The sequence below is a fragment of the Penaeus chinensis genome, chromosome 38, assembly GCF_019202785.1.
Source record: "Penaeus chinensis breed Huanghai No. 1 chromosome 38, ASM1920278v2, whole genome shotgun sequence".
Lineage (NCBI taxonomy): Eukaryota > Metazoa > Arthropoda > Malacostraca > Decapoda > Penaeidae > Penaeus > Penaeus chinensis.
The window spans coordinates 13,937,586-13,955,085 of record NC_061856.1 but is presented as its reverse complement, the minus strand read 5'-3'; the positions used below and the strand labels follow the sequence as shown (position 1 = coordinate 13,955,085).

Sequence of the window (17,500 nt, the reverse complement as noted above, 5' to 3'; positions counted from 1 at the left end):
CTCTCACTCTCACTCTCACTCTCACTCTCACTCTCACTCTCTTTTCTCCTCTCTCTCCTCTCCCTATATCTTCTCCCTGGGCTCAACTCACTCTCGCCAGCCCACTCTCGCCTCACCCACACCAACCTCATCTGCTCTACCCGCTTTCCTGCCTCGGTGACACCGCTACCCCTCGCCTCCGCCGCTCGTCCCTGCTTAAGCCCGGCAAGCAGACTGTCTCTGTCCTCCTGCTTCATGCGAGGGAAGACAAACGCTCTGTTAGCCGCGGGCATAAAGGACACTGACGGCTGACGACTTTGCATGCCTTTTAAATGTATCTTGGCGGTGGTTTTCGTTTAGTTTTGCATACACTTAAAATTTCCCCTCACACTATGGCTGTACTCTTACACACTTATAATTCCCCCTCACTCTGTAAAGTACGCTTACACACTTGCAAAAGTACTGTTCTTTTTATCTTTATTATCGCTAACGGATGCAAATAAAATGCACTAAATTAGGACTCTTGTTATTCGGCATCACAGGTCATTTCCATCTCTAGTGACTTAACTATAAACTTATTATACAATGAACGCAGCACAAATCATACAATGTTTATGGTGAGTCTGGTCCTACCATCTACCATTCTCCATTCCCACCTCCCCAGATCTCCTTACGTACACAGTAACACGCGAGCACTTGCTTCCCGCCGCCCGAGTGCGACTCTCCCCTCAGGCCCCTCGGCCCACCATACAAGGCTCCCCTGTCACGCAGCTTAGCCTTAATCTAGTCCAATGAGTGACACCTGCCACTTGGACCTGTTTTGTGCCGTCCTTCAAGAACCGTCTGTCAGTCAGCCTTATCTTACCTTGCCTCGTCCTCCGAGGGCTCCGGCCGACGACGAGGCGATGCGCGGCAGCAGTTGCACCTCGAACAAGGCGCCTCTCACACGCACTTCCTTCACTTCAGTTCACAAAATGTTACTTCACCCAAGCCGACGTGGAACTTTCGTCATAACTCAACCTCGTTTTTGCATTTCACAAACACTACGAAAAGTGGCGGCGGTGCAAGCCATCTCCACGACCAATTGCGTCCATTGCTCCTCTAAATTAATCTCGACTTTCACCGCGATTCGCGACACAGAGCGCGCGAGCGACCGAGTGCAGGAGGAGCCCGGAAGCTCCTGGCCGTCCCTCCGACGCCACCGGACACGACAACAACGCCGCCGCCGCCGCGTGCTGCCCTCTCGAACACGCGCCGCCTCCCCCGCGGACACAGCAACACTACCGCCTGCCGCAAGACGAGAGTACGTCGAGTGAATCAGCCGGTAGCCCTCTCCCCTCCCCTTGCCCCCCACGTTCGCCTCTCCCTTCCCCTCTCTTCCGCGCCCCTCCCCCCGCTCCTTCTTATAAACGTGGCTCGCCCACGCTCCACTCCAGCGTCATGCCGTCACACAACACCGCAGTCCCGGGCCAAGTACACTCCACGCGCAGCCCTTTCGCATTGGGATTGGCGCCCGGATTGGCTAATCGCTCCTTGTCCTCCCGGGAAACAAATGCAGGCCATCAACATCGAGCTGTCAAGAGGAGGCACCGCGCGGGGAAGGAAGTGCGGCCTTTGGTCTTGAGGCGCGAGTTACGTGTCTCGCTCCTTCCGGGGATTTGCAGGCTTTCAGCGTTGGGTCAGCCTAAGATGCTTACCCGCGGAACAATGTTCCTTTAATCAGTAACTTCGTCATTATCATTACAACCTCATTCAACCACGTCGTACTCCAAGCTTTCAACTTAAATACATATTAACCAATCATACCCCCTTCTCCCAATCCTAATGCAAGGCAATGTCTCCAATCCCTGCCCCTCCCTCTCCCTCGGTCATAATCTTTCGCGTGTTTCAAATTTAATCATCGCATACGAAGCATAATGACACTTCCCTCCTCTTTTCCTCCAACCTCACACTCCCTCGGAACCCGGACTACTCCTTCTCAACTCCGCCTCTCTTAACCGAACGTGAACTGTACCTACAATCAGGGGTCCTCGATATGCTTACGACTCCTGGCTGTAACAACAAGCTCCTGACCATGAAGCTATTGTTCCTAAATTTCCCCGAACCTCTCCGAGCGCTGTCCGACAAGGGGAACATGTCCGGTTTACACATCTGGGATTTTCTTCGCTAATCCGTTTATCCCGACCGCTACAGAGGGGCAGCCGGACCAGCTGATATGTGTGACTTTCTGCAATCGCCCCAGAGGGAGGAGGAATCACTTGAACCAGAATAAACCTTTTAATTCTTCTTCTTCTCCTTCGCCTTCTTTTTCTTCTTCTTTTTTTTCTTTTCTTTTTTTTTTGCAAGGTTTACCAGGTCAACAACGTTAACTTACTCCACACGATCCGGAGGTATATAAAATACTGACGGCAAATACCCAAATCTTTCGAAACCATTGCTAAAAAGGCCCAGAAACACCGTGTACCGATTTCCAAGCAGCTGAGCTCGTGCAACGCCAAATGTTGCATGCGCTGACATCTCAACCTAGCGCGCGAGAAGACGAGGGGAATAATGAAAGCTGATGCAACAGAACCTCTTTTTTTATAGGAACAGAAAATCATTCTGGTTGGGTTAACGCCACGCAATTACATTTACACTCTGTGAAGTTCTAAGTCGTCAACTTCTGAATGAGACTTTGATTGAATGCTTTCCTTGTTTCTTTTGAATCAGATAAGTGGCAACTACATATGGCACTGATGATAACAGTAAAACAATAATAAAAAATAACAATAATAATTACAGCAACAACAAGAACAATAATAATAATGGTAGAAAAAAAAACACTACGACAACAATAAAAATAATAATGATGCTAATAATAATAATAATAATAATAATAATAATAATAATAATAATAATAATAATAATAAAAATAATAATGGTAATGGTAATGGTAATGATAATGATAATGGTAATGGTAATGGTAATAGTAATAGTATTACTAGTAATAGTAATAGTAATAATAATAATAATAACAATAATAATTACAATTACTATCACCCTCATTACTTTTACTGACAGTAATAACAATATCAATCTAAATTTCCTTACCCTGCTAACCCCCTTTTCATGACCTTTCACTCTCCCAACCCCGCCCTTTCTCCCAGATTCACTCCAACTCCTCCTTTTCTCCTCCCCCCTCTCCTTTACCTTCCTATTCCCTCTCTCCCATCCACCCCTCCCCCTCCCCTTTCTCGCCCCTCCTCCTCCTCCCTCTCCTCCTCTACTTTCCTATTCCTTTCTTTCCCTCTTGCTTCCTCCTTCTTTCCCTCCCTCTCCCTCTCCTCCTTGATCCCCTTTCCCCCTCTGTCTCGCATCCATCTTCTCCCTTTCCCCTTTCTCGCCACTCCCTTCCCCTCCCCCTCTTCTTCATCTTTCCTCTCCCTCCTCTTCCTTCTCTCCCTCTTGCTTCCCACTTTCCCTCCCTTTCTCTCTCCTCCCTGACCCCCTCTCCCCCTCTGTCTCCCCCCCCCCCCATGCCCGGAGTACCGAGGCGCCTCCCGGTCAGTCTGAGAGGACTTTCTCCGCGCGTTACCGGTTACTGCACAATGGAGACGCGGCGGCCCCGAAGCCAAACGAAAGCTGGTTCTTGATCTTCATTTTTTTTTTTCCTTTTATCATTTGCATTTTTTACAGACATTGGTTCTTGACCTTCTTCCTCTTCTTACTGTTTTCATTTGCTTTTCTTTCTTTTTTTGTTCTTTACGTCCCGTAGCGTCTCCTCTTATCTCGTGTTGCTTCTTTACTCCCGACTTCTCTGCGTGTCGCTTCGCTACTTCTGCCTTATCTCTTTCTTTTTGCTATTTCTTTCTCGCCTGTTCCGGCCTTTCAGTATCTCATTCTATTTTTGCTTATCCAGTATTACTTCTTCCTTCTGCTTCCCTTTCCTTATCTTCTCCCTCTCTGTTCCTCTCCCCTCGTTTTCCCTCTCTTCTCCACTCCCAAGGATATTCCCCCCTTTTTCCCTTCTTTATCTTGCCATTTCCTCTCCCTCCCCCTCTACACTTCCTCCTTCCTCCCCTCACTTCTCCGCAACGTAAAAGAATTTAAAAAACCGGAAGTCTTCTCGCCGTTTTTTCTCCGCGAGCAAACCCTGTTGTCGACCCCCCCCCCCCCCACTCCCCTGCGACACACTACCCACTAAAAGGAACCGAACCGTGATGGAGCAGACAGGTAGATTCCGCGTTCAACTACTACGTCTCATCCCCCCTTTTATAGCTTCCCTCTCCTCCTTCACCTTTTCTTTCTCTTTCTCCTTCTCCTTCTCCTCCTCTTCTTTCCCCCCCCCCCTCCCCCTTCACTACCTTCCTCTTTCCTGCCTCTCCTCCTCTCTCCTCTCTTCTCTTCCTCCATTATTTTCTTCTCTCTTTTTTCCTCACATTTTCTTACCACACTTTCCCTTCCCTCTCCCCATATTCTATAATATTCTTTTCTTCTCTTCTCCATCCCAATCTCCTTCTCTCTTCCATCCCTTCTCCATCTCACTTTCCCTCTTCTATCTCCTCCTATCCCATCTTCTTTCTTCCTCTCTTTCACTCTCCCCTCTCTTCTCCATACTTCCCTCCCTCTTCCTTCCATCCACTCGCCATCCTCGCTAATTCTTTTACCTCTATCTCCTTTCCCATCCTGTTTTTCTTTCCCCACCATCCCTTCCCCATCTAAAACCCCTCTGTCCCCTCTACCCCTTCCCTTCCCATCCCTCCTTCTCCCTCCCCCCCCCCCTCCTATCCCAATGTCCCCTTTCCCTCCCTCTATGAATGTGTCAATACAGTGATTCTACCAGGAAGTACTAATATACACATCAGTTTGGGAAAAGAAAAGAAAAATGTCAGTCGATATAAAACAAAATGGTAGCACAGTATCAATCCCACAGCTTTAATAACCATACCAATCCCTAACCAACCACTCACTAAAAAAAAAAAAAATAATAATAATAAAAAAAAAATAAATAAATAAAAATAAATATATATATATACATATATATATACATAAATACATACATACATACATACATACATATATATATATATATATATATATATATATATATATATATATATAACACCAAATATAGAAACCCACATATATCCATTACACACCACAAATAGAAACCCACTGATACCTATTGCATGCTAAATACCCATTACAGAACAAATCTAGAGACCCAGTGATATCTATTGCACACCATAAACAGAAACAGAATGATACCCATTACATACCTTAAACAGAAATATTGTGATACCAATTACAAACTAATTACAGAAACCTACCATACACCAAAAATAGAAAGCCAGTGATACCCACTAAACACATGAGACAGAAATCAGAGTGACACCATTTCCACTACCAATTACACAAATCCTGTAATACAGAAACAGAATCCAGTGATACCCATTACATACTAAGCAAAGAAACCTAGCCATACCAAATGCAGAAACCACTTGATATCCATTAGACTGTGACGCTCATTATATAGAGAAACACAGGAATACCCACGACGCACCAAACATAAGACACCAATACTTATGTAGAAAATAAAAGGGTACTCACGAGCTGGTGGGCATTCCTGAGCTGATGCACTCCGCCAGGATGTTTTCACTCTCAGAGTCTGAGTGTGTGCTTGAGCGCGTTTGCGAGTGCTCCCGGGACCGGGTCTCGACTTCATCATCTTTCTTGTCCTTAGGCTCATCCTCACCATGCTCCTCAGACTCTAGCTGCTCATGTTTCTGTGGGTAATAGAATACATGTTCTGGGTGTGAGACAAGAAACTTGGGAAATGTGCACAGATTCTAGTAATGATAATTCAGCAATATCAATGATTCAAAATCCGTTTCAATAATTCTTTTCACCTATGCTTGAATAAAGGAAAAAAAAGTACACATATTACCATAGTGATCCCAAGTACAGGTAGTTACAGTTGTTCATACCTGTGTGTGGAATCTTGGAATGTTGGAGCAAGGGATCTGGAGCCCTCGCTGCGACCCCCGCGAAGCCGCTCTGGAACCTTCACTCGCGGTGTTCTCACTGCTATCCTTGCCATCACCTCGAAGACGGTCCTTGAACAAAACAAGTAAAGAGAGTTAAATCACTGCAAAAAAGAGGAAAAAAAGACTAAAATCCAATTCATATAAAAAATCTCCTTTCACTCCTTTGGCTCCATATCAACTCACCCTGGGAACCACATCCACAGTGAGGGGGAGCTCATCATCAATGGTGAGCGAGGAGAGCGAAGTGGCGCGAGAGAATTCTACGGGAGTGCCCTCCTCCACCCAGGCTTTGGGAGCCTCACTGAACACACCTGTGCTTGTTCTTGGCTCTGCTGGTGGGCAAATAGGGTAAGATCAGTATTAGCTAAGCTTATGTAAGCAATCACACATGCATACATACCTGCCAATGAATTAAAACATATTATCCAAAAGGCAAATGGAATGTGAAAGATCTTTTACTCCTAACTCTCTACAATATCCAAATATTTCTTGAAAAATAAAATAAAAAGTATGTAAATCACTATTATTATTACATATGCACAAAAGGCTAAACACTTCTCAAGTATTTGCTAAGAGTATTCTGTTGCAACCAACGTCACACACTTCAATGAACTTTCCTAAGAATGCAATGCAGAGCTACAGTTAATAAGGTCAACAAAGAAGAAGACAAACCAAGCCATTCCTTACTATGAGTGGGGGGTGGCTTAAATGGTTGGGATGGTGGGCGAGACCGTTTGGGGCTAGGAGGAACAGTCTGACTAGGGGAGTCTGGCAGATCACTTGGAGATATGGCACCACTGGTAAACCGACTGTCACAAAAAAGAGAGAGAGAGATAGGACAGTCACATTCTGAAAGCACAATACACAGGCTGAAGGTGTAGTGGGTAAAGTCTTGTTGTTTTTTTTCTTCTTCTTACACAAAATCACTGTTATTAGTAGAGCTACATAAGCAAAAGGATTGGTATCATTATTATTTGATTAGGCAAACTACAACAAAAATGTAAATAGTATCTTGGGTATTTTCAAGTAAACCTTCTTTTAATTCACTCATCCTTAGTCCATCACATATAACAAAAAACTAAACCAGAAATGACAAAATACATTCTCATACAGATCCGTGTGCTCACCACAAGTGTTAATCAAACTCAGTCATTACCTAAGAACCAACACAAAAACAAGACAATACCTGAAGTCTGAGACCACAGAGCTGCGATCATCATGGATGGACTGGACCTCAAAGCTGCTCAGTGAGGAGACCGACGTGGCTCGCGAGAACATAAGTGGCGTTTCCTCATAGTGCACACTCTTGCCTGGAGGAAGCAGTAAGGGGCTCTCAGTTATAGAGTCAATTTGAAGTTCATGGGAAAGATGAGACTGAGAGTTACAATGATTTCCATATATCACAGAACCATTATTTTTATATATTTTCAAACAATGGTTACAATTGACATAAAGAAAAGAAAATATCCCAGTACAAAATTAAGCATATCAAATTGATAATATGTAACAAAGGAGAAGTGGAAAAAAAAAACACAAAAAAACTAGAGAATACAAGTTTACCTTCAGGTCTATCCAGCTGCTGAGAGGAGGGAGTGTGACTTCCATCCCTGGTTGTGTCAGCTTGTTCGGCTTCCCTCCTTGGCTCTTGCAGTCTCCCCTTCTTCTCCTGACTCACAACTTCAGGCTTCTGCTCTCCATCTTCAGACAGGTCACCCATCAGACCATCCCTGAGGAATGACAATTGATGAGAATCCAATCCACTATATGTGAAGGTGTTTTTGGGCGTATTTCTGCTCATGCCTTTCCAAAAGAAAGTCAATCTTCTCCCTAATTTTCCCCTTTCTTACCTGTCATTATTGGCATTGATCTCTCCACTTGTTAAGGAAGAAACAGATGAGAACCTTGAGAGGCACACTGGGGTCCCTTCAACACAGTAGGTGATGGGCTTGTCAGGTGTCATCATGCCCGAGCTGAGACCACTCTTGACAGGCAGGCCAGTCTGAGAGGGAAGGGGCTCCAGTGTGTCCCGCGCATCATCGGAGTCCTCAACGTTCTCAAGGTCATCGACCTTCAGGTCCTTTTCCTTCTTCTGAAAGCAAGATGACAACATTGGGAAAACTGAGTGATGGAAATGATGCTTTTAAAATATCTGCAAATATTTTTGTGTTAAAATACCACTAAATGTATTTGACTTCACAGCCTTCAACCAGAAAAAAGTCTAAGCTATACATCAATTTCATCATTACAAAGACTAGATTATTTGATGTGAGAGTTTCTTACAAATATCTGCTCATTTCACATAGCAGATCCAACTATTACTTAAATATATACCTTATTCATCATGTTTCTTACATCCTTAGAATCCCCTATGACAAACTGTTGATCAAAATTACACAAAATAATCCCCAAATTTTACAAAATAATCCCCAAATGAGCAGATATTTGTAAGAAACTCTCAGCTATTCCAAAATCACTTTCCTTGACTTCTTCAAGGTTTACTGAGACTTAGGCTATGACAGTCTTCAATATACAGCACCAAAAATGCTTAACTATTATCCCCACACAGTCACAACTTCAAGCTCACCTCTTCACCAGGAGATACAGACTTCTCCCTCTCAATCTCTTCCTTGATGGCCGGCTCACGGAGGTCAGTCATAGATGTTGCAGTGGAAAAGTTGTAGGGGGTCTCATAGGGCGTGCCCTCAGTGCAGTAAGTCTTGACAGAATCATCATGAATAGAAGGCTCGAAGAACTGAGATGGTGTTTCTTGCGGGGCTTTTGGAGGGCGCCGGTACAAGGCAGCTTCATCGCTGTCACGTTCCTCGGAGTACCTGTCAGGAAAGCAGACTCATTAGTTATGTCTGGCGTTTGCTTTTCCCCCCCTCCCCACTATTTGTTAGCCTGGTTATTTGCACTACACACTGATGATTCTGATTAAATATCATTTCAAATTCATCTGCATCAAAATCTGCAGATACTTGTATATATACATTTGCATGTCACAGACATAAAATCATTGCAACCTAATAATACTTAAGCAGACATCTCAAAAGTACTGAACTGCACTCCTTAAGTAAAAAGTGCACTTGTTAGCTGATAATCACTCCTCTTATACATGAGATCTATCAGAAATTAATCAATCAATGAAATTTTAATACAAAGCCAAACTACACAACTTGTTGCCTATTAAAATAATGCTCGGAAAAAGTACAGTCTTTAAAAACAATACTATATTCCAATGCTCTATAACTCTCAAGTCTTACAAAAAGAAAAGACATCTGAAAATTACAACAAAAATGATCTCTGAGCTAGCACTATATGTCATACATATATTAATGAAAACATTTCAGTAAATATAAATATTCATACACCCAATAGTGTGTAAGAGGGATCAAGTGTGAGCATGAGAGTGCGAGTAACAGTGAGAATGAGATTGGGGAGAGAATAAGAATAAGAATAAGAATAAGAATAAGAATATGAATGGGAATGGGAATGAGAGAGAGAGAGAGAAAGGAGGGAGGGAGAGGGAGGGGGAGGGGGAGGGGGGAGGGGGAGGGGTGGGGAGAGAGAGAGAGAGAGAGAGAGAGAGAGAGAGAGAGAGAGAGAGAGAGAGAGAGAGAGAGAGAGAGAGAGAGAGAGAGAGAGAGAGAGAGAGGGAGAGAGAGAGAGAGAGAGAAAGAGAGAAAGAGAGAAAGAGAGAAAGAGAGAAAGAGAGAGAGAGAGAGAGAGAGAGAGAGAGAGAGAGAGAGAGAGAGAGAGAGAGAGAGAGAGAGAGAGAGAGAGAGAGAGAGAGAGAGAGAAAGAGAGAGAGAGAGGAAGAGGGAGAGAGGGAGAGAGGGAGGGAGGGAGAGAGGGAGAGAGAGAGAGAGAGAGAGAGAGAGAGAGAGAGAGAGAGAGAGAGAGAGAGAGAGAGAGAGAGAGAGAGAGAGAGAGAGAGAGAAAGAAAGAAAGAAAGAAAGAAGAGAGAGAGAGAGAGAGAGAGAGAGAGAGAGAGAGAGAGAGAGAGAGAGAGAGAGAGAGAGAGAGAGAGAGAGAGAGAGTGAGGGGAAGAGAGGGAAAGAGGGAATTAGAGAGGGAGGGAATAGGAGAGGAGATTGAGGAGGGGAAAGGACAGACAGGGTGAGACAGAGATAAAAACAGGCAGACATAGGGACAGGGAAACAGTCAGAGAGACATAAGAGACAAAATTACAGATAGAATGAGAGACTGGGATAGAAACAAAGGCAGACAGAGAGATAGACTAACACAGACTCTGAAAGACACACACACATGCATGCATACACACACACACACACACACACACACACACACACACACACACACACACACACACACACACACACACACACACACACACACACACACACACACACACACACACACACACACACACACACACACACACACACACACACACACACACACACACACACACAAACACACAAACACACAAACACACAAACACACACACACACACACACACACAAACACACAAACACACAAACACACAAACACACAAACACACAAACACACAAACACACACACACACACAAAGATTGAGGGTCAATACCGGTACAAAAAATTGCCAGATTCGTCAGCACATGTCTGAGGTTCTTTTACTGGCATCTACAAGTTTAGTTTCCAAATTCATGATCAAATCCTTTTTACAGATTGTGTTTCCTGTGATTTTAGCATTTCTTTTTTGCCATTCCCACACTGACTCCAATTATAATCCTAAGATCTTTGAAAATGATCAAATAATTCCAATATAAGGTTCAAGAACATATTTTTGCTTTTACTAAGTCCAAGTATTTCATCACAACCTTCAAACATAAGCACACATTGTACAGCCACTCTAAACTGTACATCACACAATAAAATTAGTGTCTCATTATTCCAATGTTAGAAATATCACTATAATTTCAAGCCAAAAAAAAAGTGCAATCATCTCTAGTCACTGTACATCCCAAACACAAAATCATCCCTCTGTAAAAAAAAAAAATCCTAAATTCTGTTACCTATGAGAAACTCAACTTAAAAAAAAAGGAAATACCATCACCTCTGAGTTACAAAAGCACTCCAATGCATATTACAAAACATGTAAATATGTAGCTAATTCAAGATCTAGCACATAAGCCACTGATGGGTAAAAGCATCGTCTACAGTATCAGAACCTTGCAGTAGTTACAAACCACTGAATATCAAGTATCACTGTCAACAACATCAATCTATGTTTAGTTGCTGTTCCTCCTTGTACCGGTCCCTCGCACCGCTACTGGTCGGCATCTGGCAGCTCGACCAAGACTAGAGCCTGGTCCAATACCAGACTGTACCAAGATTATTTGTAAGGTACAATATTAGTCTGGCATCAAAGTGGAACCAGTCCAGTATTATCTATATTCCTCCATTAAGGTTTTGCTTCCCATGCCCAAATAATACAATAGGATTAGCAAACAAAATGAACTAGACCATGATCCATACAAATACAGTGGAACCTCTTTATAGTGTCATACATGGACCAATAAAGATTGTAAGCACTAAATTACCTCAGAGTATTAAATGAGGAATTAACACCTGCAATGTTACTTTCAACATCCTGCTATCATGCAGAGATAGTCTCTTCACTGCCACTAAAGCAGAGGATATACAATACCCAACCTAGAAGGGTTGGAGTTGCCAAGGTTTGACACTGAACAAAGGGTTGTCTGATCCTGACAGACTATGAACATTCAAAGAAGCAACACGACAACAACAGTGATTTGGGAAAATATCCAGAAGACACAACTGACTAGACACCAAATTAAATGCTCTAGTGGGCCTAGTTCTTAAAAAAAAAAAACATTATATATATCAAGTTATACCTAGCATTGAGCCTGGTCTTAAAAAAATAGAAAAATAAAAAAATAAAAATAAAAGTTATGAAAAGCAAATACAAATGAAATTAATAAAAATAAGAAAAGAAAAATGAGTCTGCATTCTGCATAACACCACCATTTTCCCAAAGCATATTTTCTTCACTTTTGGAGAGGAGCACTATAAAGAAGTTGCACTTTCATAACTATGCATTTGAAGTTTTAGAATATACAATGAATTATATACCAATATCTGGGACATAGTCTGTTTATGTAGCTGAATTAATAAATCACAATCTGGAGAGAATCTTAACTTGTGTGAGTCTCACACATGGCTTACTCACCTCAGGCTGAAGTTAGTTGGCTGGTCTAAATCTGTTTCTGTGTACCCTGTGAAATCCTCTTGTTCCCTGTCAGCTTCTTTATGGGTTTCTGTCTTCCTTGTTTCTCTTCTTTCTCCGACATAATTGTCAATCTGAGGTTCTGGTCGCTCTGCTGTTTTAGACATATTTGCAATACTTTCATTAGTAGATGTTTTTGAAGCTATTCTAGCATTATATTTCAAACTATAATTAAGAGGTTCTTTTTGCGACTCATTCTCAATGTTGACTTCAGCAAGATTTCTACTAAAGTTAACATATTTACTGTAGATGTTATAATGGGCCTCATTATGGGGCTGCTGTCCATTGGCAAAGTTTCTTCCACTTCCAGTTCTTTCTTCGTCACTTGTGCTTGACGATCGCCGACGGGTTGCCGTTGGGCTGTATGGTGGCTGAGGGCCTTGTCCACGGAATGCTCCATTTCTGGGAATGCTCCCGCTGCTCCCTGTGGAGTCAGGGAATTGCCCTGAATCTCCTGGCTGATGATTGTAAATATCTTTCATGTTACGAACTCGAGAAGCAAATATCTCATCAGCACTTCCATTAAACTCTTGGGAATCTAAGTGTCTCTGTAATTCATCCTGACTCATCCTTGCAATGTCTGGGAGACCATGGGATGGAGGAGCCATGGACCTAAGTGATAGATCAAGGGGTCTGCCATCCAAGGGCCTTCCTCCATTCTCCACAAGGGGCTCACGGCCAGCTTGGTGACGCATCAGCAACTGCCGCATTCGGTCATGGGAGTTGTCAGAATGGGTTGAGGAGATTGAGTCCCTGCTCTCAGATCGTAGGACATTATTATACTGTGCCCCTAAGGAGTGGAACATTGGCCGTGCCCCTGGGTAATACTGTGGACCATCACCAGGCTGTCCATAAAAATGTGGATCACTGCCTTGTGGATGGGTTGGTGAAGCTCTTGGTGAGGTTTCAATGTTGTCACATGTCTCTGAGAGGGAGGGATCTAGTTCCTGTTCTAAGGCTTTCTGCTTTCGAGCCTGTAAGGATGGGAGGCCCATGCCATGACGTGGGTCAGTCAAGGGCATTCCCTCTGGCCTCGCTTGTAGCAAATTCTTTAGTGCCGCACTTGACCCCATTGATATCATCTTGTGTTTTGAATTAATGAGTGATCTTAACATAGGAACAGCACCAAGCTCCCATAATGTGCGCTGGTCCTGTGAACACCTGGCTGAAAGGTTCCATAAAGTTCCACAGGCATTGCTCACAACTGTTAAGCTTGGTGAACGTAGCTGACCTAAAAGTATGCTTAGAGTATTATGTTCTCTCAGCACCTGCCTGAAATGGGCAAAAATAACAACAATCTTTATTACTAAACTTTCACTCTTTCAACTCCTGGGAGATTCACCCACAAATTATTTCAGCACCCAATTACTGAAAACTAATCAAATACAAAACTGATTATCTTTTCTCTGAATCTAACAAAATATTTCTCAAACAAAAGTACCAAGTAAAACTGAACCCAGATGCGGAACATGACATACCTGAGATCTTCTCTGACAGCAATATGACTAGAAATATTCCTGAGTATTCCTCCTCCATTCTCCACAATTGCTAGAGTCTTAGATTGAGACTTGTAGGTAAGAGTACTGCAGATAAATGCTAATGCTCCATCCACAGCACATATTTCAGCCTGCAAGGCAAACCCTTCCTTCTATTACATATGTTGAAGCACTACAATGATAAATGACCCTACCAGTTAAGGTGTAATTTTGATCTTTGCTTTTGTGCCACCACATGCAATGTCAACATCAGTTTTGTCAATATAATCAATTTCATGAGCAGCAATCAAAAGCAATTTGCAAGCCAATACCCTAAATGCAAATTTGCCAGAGAGGAAAGAACCTACCTTGTTAATGCTGCAGTGAGCAGACAAGTTCCAGACAGCTGAGAGAATGACCTTCAAAGTAGACTCCTTACGAGCACTGAGAGCTGCCTGCATCAAAATTGAAACTGCTCCTACATCACGCAGGCTTGCTTTGCTTCCTCCATCTGCTCTCCATGACAGATTACGTAGCACACTTGCTGTAACCTGTACAAAGGAGAGTTTCCTGACATGAGAAACATAATTGGAAAATGATGTTTGATGACCATCATACATTTGTTCCTATTCAGTGCATCCTCTAAATAAATAGAAAAAAAGTGAATGGAATAAACCATGGTGTAGGAAAGCCCACCTGTCTCAGATCCTCACTTGGCGAATGCAGCTGTGACACAAGTGCTCGCAGGAATGACCGGAAGGAACACAACAAAGCCTTGTTGGTTCCATCACCAAAAGTTAAGTTTGTTAGGGCCATTCCTGCATATCTGCAAGAGACAATGATAGACTTAGCATATCATTCTCTTATATGTAAGGGTGACATTACAAATTAATTTATGACCCTTGATCATCACACATAAAAAAAGTCTAAACCCACCTTCTCAACGTGATGCAGTACTGATCAGATGTAGTAGAACCATGGCCATCATGGTCCCTTCTTATGAGCTCTGCGATGGCATGCAGGCCCCCAAGTGAGCACATAGCATGCCGGTGGTCCTCATCAAACGAGAGCTTCATGAGCGCAGCCATTGCAGGACAAGGGTGCCGATCCATATCATCCTCCAGCAGGGGTCCACGGCCTGCACTTGTGCGCTCCAAACGCTCGTACAAGTAGTCTGAGTAGTCCCGAATCTGCTCTAGGAGTCTAAGTACCCTAGAATATACAGAAAAATATATTTATTAGGAAAAATCTAGAATACATATATCTTGAAATAGTGTTACTTCTTTATTAAGCACAGATATTTGTAAATGTATTTTCTGATTACTTGGTTCACCTACAGCATGTGTTCTTTGAAATTATATATGTCTGCATCAAATAAAACTAGATATACTTTTAATCTATTTTTTCTCAAAACTGACAATTTTCAACACAGCAACTATTACACATATGTTCATTTCCTTTGAAAGAGTTCTTACCTAGCTTCCCTTCGTCCACGCTTGTCATCTGGATGAGAATGGACAATGTTGTGAAGGGCTTGTGCTGCTCTTAGCCGCGTCTCTCTTGTAGGCGGAACATCTCCGTCACATCCGTGCAACAGCTAATAAAGGAAAATTTTTTTTTCAATTGTGGACAATGTATTTATTTTTGAGATTTAAATATAATACTACCAAGATTCACCCCCATGAAATATCAATAAATAGTTATATATTTTTGCCTCATTTTTTTTTCTAATTCCAAACCAGAATGCATGATGTACCTTTCGGAGAACATAAAATACTTCAGTCTATAACAATGTCTAAAACACACCAATTCCAATACCTGTATAAGTAAGGGTAGACATCCAGACTGCCTCATGGCCACACAGGAGTCTGGGGAGGAGGACATAGCCAGCAGAGTACGGCTCATGTCATCTCTGTCACTCGAGGAGAACATGGACAAAAGGCCATAGACCATTTCCACCTGTTGTGTAACATGAGAAATAATAGTAACTAGTGCAATGAATCACTATTTGCACTGCTATATCATAAAAATGTACATCAATGTAACCATGTTTCAATTACATTTTAAAATCCAATCATAAAGGTTTCTAGATAACACAAAAAAACACATGTTATAATAACTAATGTCTTCATGAGACATGGGTGAGGTTTCACAGACTATACATTTCTTCAAAAATATTTTCACTGAAACTCACAACTACATTTCCAGACACCATATAGTCTAAAAAAAATCATCTATACTCATCAAACAACTTACCACACCAACAAACAACTTATTCCATACATAAAACAAATTTGGCATTATTAACATCCAATTTTTTTTTTAATAACATTAGTAGGCTAGTGATGGACATATGCAAAGCAAACAGATAAGCTTTGCACATTCATACCTTATTTGTAAGAAGCTGCTGCGTGCTCTGCGCTCGTCTATTTGTTACACTAGATGTTGCCATAATGCCAGGCACCTCCTGCAAAATTTTCATGAATATATATAAGCCTGAGATTGGTCACCATAGCTACTATGGATTTTTTGTTCATCAGTATAGAATCTCAGCTACCAAATATCAAGCATCTCCCGCAATTACATTTAATATATCCTAATTTATCTACTATCTAAGATAAGAAAATAGCTCTAAAAAATAACTTTAAATACACAGCTAACAAGCTTTCGGCAAGATAAAAAAAAACACAAATACAAAGAAAATCAATCACTCATATATCCACACACACAAGCATTCATCAAAAGATTTCCTTATATACCTGATTATTATTCTTGAAGGGCATGCCCATGGATGCAGGACTCGAGTGCCATAGTGCCTTCTCAAATGGCCACGTCCCCCTCAGAACTGCCTCAATGGCTGGTGGCATTTTCCCTGTAGGAATCTGGTGAGGTTGGAACAGCTTCTCTCGAGTGCATTCAGCCTTGTCCGCATCCTGTTGGCCTGCGGCAGCTGTCCTGCCCTTACCTTGGCTACCCCCATCTGCTGAATGGATAGTCAGCGTATCTGACTGCAGTGAGTCCAACTCCCGGATCTCACTGATATCCTCCGTTGTGCCATCCTCATCGGGAGCCTGAATGCAAAAATGCAAAATAAAGGAAGGTTCTCTAGCTATGCATCATATTAAAAAGACCAACTTTGAGTTGCTATTTACTTCTAAGACTAATGTCAAATATTAAGTGAAAGATATAAACAAAGACATTTATGGAAAAAAGGTATATTCTAACATTTGCTATTCTATTTTCTTATATATAAAAGACTTGGCAAATACTGCATGGATCAGTATTCCAATATTTTGTAATATACTCATTACTATTCATAAAGTCAGCATTATTACACTGAGTGAAAGATATCATTAGTGTTTAATATTCAGAACCAACATATAAGATTAAGCTAGGACAAAATCCTATCCATAATAATCATCATCATCATAAAATCTCTCCTACAAACAGGCATCAAGGTCAGCATCATCTCTTCCCCTCACCTGGTTAGCATTCACAGCATCCATGATGTCTGAAGGGTGTTCCACAGGTGAAGAACCTCTCTGTTGGTCTTGCAAGTGATTCTGGTTGTTCTGGTTGTTGTGGTTCCTGACGGCGTCCTGCTGCAACCGCTGGATAGTCTTTTCAATTGTGTTGATAGTATGCAGACGGTGATCACGGCGCCGCACCATCATAGCAGGAGTACCCAGGCGTTGCCCGAGCGCCTCCTGAAGGCGGCACACCTCGCCCTCCAAACGCCATCGCTCACATCCATCCTGAAAAGGAAA

The 17,500-nt window shown here is 42.4% G+C and overlaps 1 protein-coding gene across 6 annotated transcripts in view; it reads right to left on the bottom strand.

Moving 5' to 3' along the window:
* Positions 1–17,500, bottom strand: part of LOC125045836 (adenomatous polyposis coli protein-like) — a 67,066-nt gene that overhangs the window by 21,546 nt on the left and 28,020 nt on the right. For 3 of the 6 annotated variants that reach the window (XM_047643356.1, XM_047643355.1, XM_047643358.1), the window contains exons 3-20: positions 17,216–17,488; positions 16,493–16,804; positions 16,123–16,200; positions 15,552–15,692; positions 15,209–15,330; positions 14,670–14,945; positions 14,430–14,559; positions 14,102–14,284; positions 13,737–13,885; positions 12,202–13,530; positions 8,590–8,836; positions 7,853–8,094; positions 7,566–7,732; positions 7,192–7,315; positions 6,693–6,814; positions 6,189–6,337; positions 5,946–6,074; positions 5,569–5,744 (exon numbers count right to left, since the gene is read on the bottom strand). In XM_047643356.1, coding sequence (XP_047499312.1) covers positions 5,569–5,744; positions 5,946–6,074; positions 6,189–6,337; positions 6,693–6,814; positions 7,192–7,315; positions 7,566–7,732; positions 7,853–8,094; positions 8,590–8,836; positions 12,202–13,530; positions 13,737–13,885; positions 14,102–14,284; positions 14,430–14,559; positions 14,670–14,945; positions 15,209–15,330; positions 15,552–15,692; positions 16,123–16,200; positions 16,493–16,804; positions 17,216–17,488 — 4,349 coding nt within the window. The remainder of the gene's footprint in view (positions 1–5,568; positions 5,745–5,945; positions 6,075–6,188; positions 6,338–6,692; positions 6,815–7,191; positions 7,316–7,565; positions 7,733–7,852; positions 8,095–8,589; positions 8,837–12,201; positions 13,531–13,736; positions 13,886–14,101; positions 14,285–14,429; positions 14,560–14,669; positions 14,946–15,208; positions 15,331–15,551; positions 15,693–16,122; positions 16,201–16,492; positions 16,805–17,215; positions 17,489–17,500) is intronic. The other 3 variants (XM_047643360.1, XM_047643357.1, XM_047643359.1) reach the window with 3 other exon arrangements.